Here is an 11,191-nt window from a genome sequence, read left to right as displayed (position 1 = left end):
ATCTACTGCAGGAGTTTTTGTGCAGGGATGCCATGAGCTGTCCATAGTGTACTGCCAGTTATAGGCAGAATTCCCCTTTACTAAATCTGAGCCCTGGTTCCCATTGGAACAACTGATTTTTTTTAACCGCCAGCATTTCAGTATTGTTTTAAGTCCCTTCCAAAGACAAGTTCGCTGGCTCCACTGAATTATTTCAGCTGATCCCTTGTGGATGAGAGATACATGCGAGGTCCTGCCTGCTTGTTCTTCAGGCAGATGTTGAGAAACCAATTACCACTATTTGAAAAGTGAAGGACATTTCTCCTTTCCAATGTCCTGGCCAACATTCCACCAGATGAACTGGTCATTCACATAATGGCCTTCTGGCTGCAGTGTTTGCCTGCAAAACTGTTACCATACTTGACAGTAATTGCTCTAACACACTTTGTGTTGTTTCAACCTGATAAAGGTGCTACAAGATGCAAGTTCAAAATATACATACAGTCAATTCACTTTACAGTATATTCTGTGAAGCACTTTGAGATGTCTCAAAGATGTGATAAGTTGCTATATTAAATGCAAGGATTATTATTATTTTAACCTAAGCACTGTTAATTCCGGATGTTCATTACATGATATCAACATATGTTTTACGTAAAAAAGGTAAATTAAAAAAGCTTTTATTCCATAGCTACTTTATTGTATTCAATTTATTGGTTTGGATCATATTGATCAGACACTTTAACATATTGAATAATTCCTGAAAAATTCCCTATCTTTGTGTTGAGTGTAATGGTGTAGTGGAGCCTGTGTGATGATCGCCATCTTGTGAGAGCTGTGAGAATCACAGTGTGCCAACACCACACGGACACAAAGGTTATGAATCAACATTCAATAAAATAGTTTAGGAACCTCCCTGGTTTTATAAAATCATCACAACATATGCCTTTGCTTTGCTGCACTTGGTCTCCATATCTTTTCGCTGTGGACATGGCAATTATGATGGGAAAAAGATTGCTACTCTACTAGCAAATCCATAATACAAAACCAAAATAATGTATGATAATCAGATCTCCATACTAACTCATGCCAAATCATAGTTGTCAGATGGCAAGAATATTGCCCCATCATCTCTTATTAAAAGGAAATGAAGAAATATTTGGAAAATATATTAACATGAGAAATGGTCAAAAGAGTGAGAGATCTCTTTTAGAGCACCATCATAAGCACAATGGCTTCCTCCTGTGCTGTATCAGCAGAATAAGAAATGTTCTTTAATAAACTAAGATAAGCAAAGCCACCAAACACTGTGGTAAATCGCACCTCCCGGTAATTAACTCTGGGAACCATTGAGGTTCTTGGTTTTCATAGCAGGTGAAATTTCCACAGATCTCTGCGTTGTAAAGAAATTTCTGTGACCACAGCTGTGGACCCAAACACATCCATTTATTTGAAATATAGCAGAGTATCAGTTGAACTAGTTTACAAAGATGCAATGTAAAACAATCAAATTTAACAATGCTTCCATATGATTGACTTACAGTTGTCTTCGTTTCAGTAAAATGAGGATTGGAATGTCCTCAAGTTTAAAGGTTCAGAGCTTGTTGCCCAAGGATTCCCTACCCATAAGGTGCTTCTTTGTGTTTGTTTCTGGTTTCAGCAACAGAATGTAACATTTAGGGGCAAATATACAGATGAGCATCCCCAAACTGGATGACAGGATAGGAAAGATTTCTACAGCTACTGTGTATTTTCCTGGAGAGCTGACATAAGCTGGTATGAATGCTATCCAAACCACAAAGAAGATCAGCATGCTGAAGGTTATATATTTTGCTTCGTTGAAGTTGTCAGGAAGCTTTCTTGCCAAGAATGCCAAAATAAAACACATGGCAGAAAGGAACCCAATGTAGCCAAACACACAGCAGAAGTCAACCACAGAGCCAACGTCACATTCCAAAATATTCTTGGCATTTGACACCTGTGTGTTTTTTGAAGGGAATGGAGGGGATGACACCAACCATATAATGCAAATCAAGACTTGTACAGATACTGAGATGAAGATGCCAGCTCTTTGCTGTAGGGGACCAAACCATTTCAATGTGTTGTTGTTAGGCAGTGTGGCCTTAAACACAATCAGAACCACTACTGTTTTTGCAAGAACGCAGGATATGCAGAGAGTAAAGCTGATGGCAAATGCCGTGTGTCTTATCATGCATGACCAGTGTGTCGGCTTTCCAATGAAGGAGACAGAGCATAGGAAGCATAAAGTCAAGGAAAAGAGAAGATAAAAGCTCAGTTCAGAATTATTAGCCCGAACAATGACAGTTTTCCTGTAACAGAAGAAAATGGCGGCGACAGCCTTGGTGATGCATGCTCCACATAATGCAATCACTGTTAACATAATGCCCATTGTTTCTTCATAAGAAAGGTACTCGATTTCCTTTGGAATGCACTGGACTCTTTCATGATTGGACCAGAAATCCAATGGACACTTTGTGCATTTAATGGAATCTGAAAGAGAAAAAAAGCATGTATTCCACTAAAATGATCAATAATAATATTTGTTGTGTGCTACATAATAATAATAATAATCCTTGCATTTGATATAGTGCCTTATCAAGTCTTAAAGATATCTCAAAGCGCTTCAAAGAATATATTGTAAATTGAATTAACCTTGTATTTTGTGGGTGAAACGCAGCAGCTAATTGTCCACAGCAGCGTCCCACAAACAATTGTGAATTGAGTGACCAATTTTCTTTTGTGGGAAGGGTGTTTGGGAGGAATTCTTACACTTGGGAAACTGATCCGCCAATTGACTAACAACTGGGTACCTACTTACTGCTAGGTGAACAGAGGTGTATGGAGTAAGAAACCTTTCCCAAGGTTTTGCCCCGCCCAGGAATCGAACCAGGTCTTGTCGCTTGTGAGGCAAGCGCACTAACCACTATGCCAAAGGACTTCACATAACAATGTATTATGCGCACAAACCAGTCTGGTTACTGATTTCCCCATCATCACATGGGAGACAGTCAAAGCAGCAAATAGGTTCGCCTTCTCGAACCCCTTTTCTGGTGCCTGGTGGGCAGCTTATCGTACACATTGATTGCGGCACCTGGAAAATAGACAGTGAAAATTTAGTCCTAAGTTGAAGGATATTAATATAATTATGAGAAAAAAAAGTCATTCACCATTAGATTGTTGTGAAGAACAATTTTAGAATAGATACCAGGAAGTATTTATTTATACAATTGAGAATCAACAGCTGAAGCTGGTTATCAGGAATAGTGATTAAAGACAAAACATTGGGAGGCATCACACATATTGTAGGGAAAGTCTGTTGTCATTACAAGGTTACAAGAGGTTCAGATGAAGAAGGCCTTCAGACCTGCTCCATCTCAACAATCCAGGATATCCACACTACCGTTTCCCTTCGTTGCACAGTTTGACAGAATAATACCATAATATTGAATGATCAGCTGACCTTATTCTGACCTCTGTTCCAAATAATATCCTCTTCCTTCAGCACAAGTTTATGTCCTGAACCTTCAGAAGCATCATAATGCCCCACGGTCACAAACTGAACTGACCCGTCAGCACCTTGTTTCCAGTTTATAATGTCGTAGGAGGCAATGGGGTCTCCATTTTCATCAAAATCCACAACTTCTCCCAGACTGTCAGTAAATGACACTTCCTGCAGATAGTACTGGAGCTTTGAACACGGTGTGAAATGCATTAATTTACTGTCATCAGTTTTATGTATAAAAACAACAACAACTTGCATTTTTATAGCATCCTTCACACAGGGTAGCATCCCGGATCGCTGGACAGTGGTGGAGTCTGACCCCGAGCCAGGAGGAGAGGGAGGAAGGAGATGGCCGTAAGCACATTCAAAAAGGAAGTTTTTTGTAAGTTTAAACTAATAAAAAATCCGATGAACTTGCAAAAGTTTTTATATTTGATAAACTGAGGATCCTGCCCCTCCCTCACGAGCAAAGGATAATTTTTTTTCAAATCATTCACTTACCTGCCATGGTTTGAGGTGTGAAATGTTTCCACATGTTTTATTTTCAAATGGTCCAGCCCCATTTTCACAGAGAATTAAGCTATGTAGAGAATGAGCTATAGCATAGACTGCCTTATATACATTGTATGAAATTCTAAGCTGGGTGACGTCTGAGTACATGTTATAATCTGCATCTATGTTCTCCAGTCCTGAACATTGGGGCTGTGTTGCATTGGCTTGTTGTGGAGTGTTGTCTATCATGTCGAATGAACAACTGAACAATGTTTCCCAAAACTCTTTTACCAATGCATTGCCAGGAAATAAAGAAGGGTGAAGCGTAAGTAAAAATTCTTTCAGCTCTGGAATATCTGCTCTACGAATAGCAAATCCTATGGTCCCACCTAATGTGTCATAGAACAGACTTGGGGAAAATAGAGGAGTTGTTATCCAGGCTTCACTTGCTATCCATTGTACACCTGTTATATTTTGTTTGACAATTTCCTGCATTAAGGGAAATATCTCTCCATCGCCAGAAAAGGCAACAATAACCTTCGCAGATGACATCCTGATTCGTTCTACAATATGAAGAATCCTGTCATGGGAATAAACTTTAGGAATCATTTCATAAAAGGCCATGCACACGCCCAGTTTCTCAAGTTCTTCAGTGAGTGCTTGAATTCCAAATCTTCCATAGTCATCATCCTCAGAAATCGCGGCAACCCAAGTCCAACCAAAGTGCTTCACCAGTTGGACTATGGCCTTGACTTGATAATCATCATTGGGAATAGTTCGGAAAAATGTAGGGAACTCGCGCCTGTTACTGAGACATGAACAGGTCGAAAAGTAACTAACCTGAAAGTTGTGTAAAAAAAAATGTTTAATTTCTCCACTCTTCCTAATCCTGTCTTCCATCCCCCTCTAAATCCTTTCTCTCATATATGAGCTTCCCATTTACAAATAGCATTACAGAACCATACAATTGACAGCCATTCTGCACATCAGGCCTATACTGGTGCTAGCTGGAGGCTTACACTAATGCCAGTTCCTTGCTGGTTCCCAGTAGCAATGATTTGTTCTTTATGTATTAGCTTTTTACTATCACATACGTTTCATGTTCTCTTCTCTTGACTTTATTTTTAAGGTATTTGTAAAGACAAAAATTCACTAATAACGTACCATAGGGATTCTGAAGGGTCCTATTGTTCTTGCTACCACTAGGGATTGTGATGATCCGGAATCTCCAATAATTGCTGGCATAGATACATCTTTAGGGCATTTTTCATCTGATTCGATCACTTCTGGTCCACTTAGGATGGTAAGAGTTGATCTCAGAGCCTGGACATGTGTTGCACAGGAGTCGTAAATCTTGTAACCTAATGTTATATTCGGAAGCAAGCTCAAGTCTTTGTTTATTTCTTCAATGGCAAAAATCATAGTTTGTGCCCAGCGAAACCCTCTAAAGTCAAAACTGTCAAACACATCATTAGTTAATTGATATTGAAGCATTTAGAATATATATACATTTACATCTAGAACTGCATTCTATAAACCCCAATTATTTAAATCTATCTTTCAAATTCCAGAAAAAAGTTACGATTCTACATACTATATAATATATTTAGTTTATAATATATATTGTGCACTTTTACCTTAGTGTCGGTTTTCATCTTACTTTCCATATATGGTTTTAATCCTAATTAATAAATGTGACTCATGTGACCAATACCAATAAAATAGCGATTTTCACACATGTGTCAGATTACACATGTCAGTGGTTAGAGCACTCGCCTCGCAAACGAGAGACCTGGGTTCAAAACCGGCAGAGTGAAACCCTGGGCAAGTTTCCTTTCTCCACACACCTGATAATTCCTCACGAATAAAAACAATAATAAATTGGTTACTTCAATCCATGACTGTTTGTGGGACACTGCTGTGTACAATTGGCTGCTGCGTTTCGCCCTCAAATACACAGTCAATTCACTTTACAGTACATTCTGTGAAGCGCTTGGGGACGTCTCAAGAAGATCTGATAAGCTGCTATATGAGGCTTTTTGAGAAGGCAGAAGCACATATGGTTAGTGGTTAGCTCACTTGAGAATTGGTGTTTTAACAGGAAACAGAAAAGTGTAACAAATGTACAAAGCTCTATAAACACTGGGGGCCATTGGCGGAATTGTTTACCCAGCACTGTGATCACTCTCTGCTTTCAATGTCTACATAATGAGTGTATATTAATCCCGCTAGCAAAGCAGTTAATGGCACTATTTAATCAATACTGAGCCACACATTGCGGACAGTTCCAGGTTTGACAGCTTTGGTTTTAACATTTACTGAGGATTGTTTTAATCATTTGTTAGATCATAGAAGTTGTAGTCTAATAATAATGAACATTAAACAAATGTAGAATGGAGAAAGTACTGACAGTCATGGGATAGGACACATCTAGTTTTCTCTGTTTCTGAAAGAATAACAAGACAGCTTTGGAAAAGGGCAGGGGGTCACCTCTTATCAGTAAGTCTCTAGATTCTGACCAGGCCTGCCAAGTGACAGAAGGCAACCCTCAAGAATAACATTAATGAGCAAGTTGTTCAATATGGAGGAGTTTGGTACCATCCCAGTAGTATTGATAAGGAGTAACTAGATAAAAACTAGATAAAAAATCATTTTATTAAGACAGGACAAAGAAAAGATCTCGAGAAGACCCAGTCAGGATGGCACCAAGCCAAATGATTGATTAACCTGAGTACGTGACTGTATCAGAAGTGGGTAGAGGGGCCATGGGAAGGACACTTGGAGAAAGGGTATAACTATGGCACTCTAGGTGAGAACGGTTAGAAGAACAAGAAGGCTCCAGAGAGAGAGAGACCAGTGTGGAGAGGTCCCTTTAAGATCACAAGGAAGGTGTTCCGTGACGTTGTGTGACTGTCTTCAAAGACTGGTAATATAATTTGTTAGACATTTGTAGTAACTGGTTGATGCAGGTTGTGTTCACTCTGTTCATAATAAACCCGGCTGGATATTTGGATTATCCAGTCAGATTTCGAACTACGGGATTGGAAATCCCAACACATTAAAAAACAGTGGGGACCGAAACAACTATCTTGCAACCACAGAAATGAACATAGGTTTGGCAAGTTATAATTTCTCAGTTGATAAAGCTAAGAAATAGAAAACCTTTACACAATACACTTACCTTTGACATGTAGGTACTGTAAGTTTGTGTTGGTAAGCGAGATCAGTTACACCTGCTCTATAGTGCATAGGGAACAAGCCGCCAATGTCAACATCTCCGTCCTGGAGTAGCCCAGGCAGGTTAAAGTCACCTCGTAGAATGCAGGTAGCCTTGCCCTCGCCTAGCACTGACGTGATCAATAGCAAACATCTCCAAAACAAAGCAGAATTCATGCCAATAGCACAGTTTATGGCATGGAATGTCATCCGTTAGCAATAATCACTGCTTAAATATGGACACTGAGAATCACTCAGAGGGGACTAACCTGCCAATATAATTAAACCCATAGGAATTGTTAATGAGTGGGATCCCTAAAGAAATAGTTTTTATTAATTTATCTTGAGCTCAAACCTGCAGACATTGAAAGTAAACCACGGAATTCTAATAGTTGGATCCTACATTTAAATAATAATAATAATCCTTGCGTTTGATACAGCGCTTTATCACGTCTTCACGACATCTTAAAGCGCTTCACAGAATATATTGTAAAGTGAATTGACTGGATGCTTTATGGGCGAAACACGGCAGCCAGTTGAGCACAGCAGTGTCCCGCAAACAGTCGTGGATTGAATAACCAAATAATTATTATTTATTATTTTTATTATTTTTTGGAGGGATTATTACCCTGAGAAAAGCGATCCGCCAATCGATTACAATGGGGTTCCTATTTATTGCCATCGGAGGTCGCGCTTTGAGCCACTACGCCCCAAAACTCGAACACGCCCGCAATCCCTCCGCCTGGCCCCATTTCTCCCTTTTTCAAGTCCTGCCTGAAAACCTTCCTCTTCGACCGCGATTACAGCCAACACCCCTCCCCCAGGCTCCTTGTTAAGCCTCTGAAACGCTGCCCTGTGTGGGGGGGAGGGGGTAGTGGTGCGATATATAAGTGCAAGTTGTTGTTGTTGTCAAACATATAGCAGTTAATTTCGCTGAAATAAGACAAAGTGAACAGAATGCAACATGGCTGTTATTGATGGCGATTGCATAGCTTCAAAGTAACCATAATCCTAACCCTAAAAGAACCAGAGGGGAGATGCGAAGAATTTTTTTACCCACAGAGTCGTTACGTGCTGGAATGCACTGGCTGAAAGGGATGTGGAAGCAGATTCAATAGTAGCTTTTATAAGGGAACTGAATAGGTCCTTGAAAGGAAAAATTTGCAACGGGTTAAGAACGGGGTAATGGGACGAGTTGGATAGCTCTTCAAAGAGCCGGCATAGGCATGGTGAGCCGAATGGCTTCCTTCTCTGCTACAAGATCCTATGATTCTAAGCAGAAGGATGATCAACATTGCAGTGCAACAGATGGATCCCTCCCTCCACAGGATCAATAATCCAAATGCATCTCCTGCATTAGTTAACAACATTTTAATTTTCCACATTTTTTACTTTTCTAGCTGGGGCGTTTGATTTCAAAAGATAAGAAGTGATTGTTTTGAAAAAAAGCTAGTTTGCTAAGTTCATTTAGTTTCACCTACAAACTCCTGTGGAGTCCTGTAGCTCATAGAATCATAATAGAATCGTACAGCACAAAAAGAGGCCATTCGGCCCATCGAGTCTGTGCGGCTCTTTGAGAAGAACAATGTAATGTCAGTCCCACTTCCCAGCCCTTTCCCCATAACCTGCAAACCCGTCCTCCTCAAATACCCGTCCACCGTGTTTTTAAAAGTAGTTATCGAATCGACCTCGACCGCCCTTCCAGACAATGCGTTCCAGATTCCAACAACTCGCTGCGTGAAAAAATGTCTTCTCCCCTCCCCTCGGCTTCTTTTAGAGACTTTTTTGAATCTGTGACCTCGAGTCACCGACACATCCACCAGTGGGAACAGTTTTTCCTTTTCTAACCTATCAAATGATTTTGATTTTGAAGACCTCTATCAGGTCCTCGTAACCATCTCTGCTCCAATGAGAATAATCCCGGCCTCTCTACCCTTTCCTCATCATCACGGTCCCTCATTCCTGGTCCCATCCTCGTAAATCTCCTCTGTACCCTTTCCAATGCCTTAACATCCTTCCTATAGTGTGGTGCCCAGAACTGGGCGCAGTATTCTAACTGAAGCCTAACCAGTGTTTTATATAAGTTAATCATAACCTCCTGACTCTTGTACTCTATGCCCCTATTTATAAAGCCCAGTATCCCAGATGCCCTTTTTACAGCTGTATCTACCTGTCCCTCCACCTTCAAGGATTCATTTACCTGCACCCCCAGGTCTCTCTGCTCTTTTACCCCCTTAAGGTTGTATTACCGCCTATATTGCCCCTCATTCTTTCTACCAAAATGCATTACCTCACATTTCTCTACATTGAAATTCATCTGCTCAGTGGTTAGAGCACTCAGCTCACAAGCGAGAAACCTGTGTTTGATTCCCGGCAGGGTGACATGTTGGGCAAGTTTCCTCACTCCACACTTAAAAAGACCTGATAAGCTGCTATATCAAATGCAAGGATTACTATTTTATTATTATTATTTTTAACTGCGCAACAATAACAAATTATATTAATATAGCGCCTTGCACATCGGGATGATGTGCAAAAGGGGAAGTTCAGTATATACTTTTTTTCACCCATCACCTCTATTCTCTTCTCAAATGTAAATGGAAATTAATAGAAGATGTTTTCAAAGTTTACTAGCATTGTGAATTATATTTTAGACAGATTATTTAAATTCAATCTCTCCCTTCTCAAAGAATGCTACCCTCTCTCTCACACGGTCTAACTTCAACTTTCTTTCCAGAACAACAGCAACATTTATATAGTGCCATTCAACATCTTGAGCCCTGAAATCAGAAGTGCACAAAAAAAAATTATCACAAGCATCATAATTCAAAATAAATTATCAAATAATTTTACAAAATCACCAGTCAGTACCAACAAGAGTGAACACATTCTGTAGAGCAGTAATTCTGGAATTGCCAGCCTGAAATAGGCAGTGATTATTCTCATTCAATGGGCTCAAGCCAAACAGGTAAGATTCAACAATAATAATCCTTGCATTTGATATAATCCTTATAATCCTTGCATTTGATATAGCGCTTTTCACGTCGGGAGGACGTCCCAAAGCGCTTCACAGAACACACTGTAAAGTGAATTGACTGTATATTTGTGGGCGAACGCGGCAGCCAATTCCGCACAGTAATGTCCCACAAACAGTCTTAGATTGAAAATGACCAATTTATTATTGTTTTTGGTTTTGGAGGGATTATTATTAGGCTCTGTGTGGAGTAAGGAAACTTGCCCAAGGTTTCGCCCTCTGCCTGGAATTGAACTCGGGTCTCTCGCTTGCAAAGCAAGTGCTCTAACCACTGAGCTACAGGACTCCACGCCTTATAGCGCCTTATCAGGTCTTCAAGACATCTCAAAGCTCTTTGCAGAATATATTGCAAAGTGGATTAACTATATATTTTGTGGGTGAAAGGTGGCAGCCAATTGTACACAGCTATGTCCCAAAAACAGCCATGGATTAAGTCACCAAATTATTATTATTTTGAAGGGATATTATCCCCATAAAGTGCTCTGTCAGTCGACTAGCAACCAGGTTCCAATTTACTGCTAGTAAACAGAGGCCTGAGTAAGGAAACTTGCCTAAGGTTTCGCCTTGCCCTGGAATCAAACCCGGGCCCTCTTGCTTCCGAGGCAAGTGCTCTAACCACTGAGCTACAGAACTTCACACTCAATGCTGAAGAAGTTATGTTATTTCATTGTCCGAATAAATATCAAACAAAATTAACGATTGTGTATTTAAGACTTCATATTTACTTTGGGTTGATTAGCATTTGCAATCTGTCAAACATGTAAAATGTGTAAATGTAGTACAGGAACTGCCTTAAGCAGTTTCGCCCTGAATGCTCCGATACAATTCATTTTGAAACTGCTCAATGCATTATCCTAGTTAATTAAACATACCTGTTTTAATTGTATTTAATACACTTAACCACATATTTACTGATTAATGTATCATACAATCATAGAATTATACAG

The 11,191-nt window shown here is 39.8% G+C and overlaps 1 protein-coding gene across 1 annotated transcript; it reads right to left on the bottom strand.

The window, feature by feature from the left end:
- Positions 1-1,573: 1,573 nt before the first annotated feature.
- On the bottom strand, positions 1,574-7,420 carry LOC103191305 (extracellular calcium-sensing receptor-like). The gene is made up of 6 exons (XM_007912292.2): positions 7,176-7,420; positions 5,159-5,450; positions 4,004-4,834; positions 3,461-3,688; positions 2,968-3,091; positions 1,574-2,490 (listed from the first exon to the last, which is right to left on the bottom strand). The coding sequence occupies exons 1-6, from the start codon at positions 7,418-7,420 to the stop codon at positions 1,574-1,576; spliced, it is 2,637 nt and encodes an 878-aa protein (XP_007910483.2).
- Positions 7,421-11,191: the final 3,771 nt, after the last annotated feature.

Source organism: Callorhinchus milii, unplaced genomic scaffold (genome assembly GCF_018977255.1).
Source record: "Callorhinchus milii isolate IMCB2004 unplaced genomic scaffold, IMCB_Cmil_1.0 Scaffold11, whole genome shotgun sequence".
NCBI lineage: Eukaryota > Metazoa > Chordata > Chondrichthyes > Chimaeriformes > Callorhinchidae > Callorhinchus > Callorhinchus milii.
This window is presented reverse-complemented; position numbering and strand designations above follow the sequence as displayed.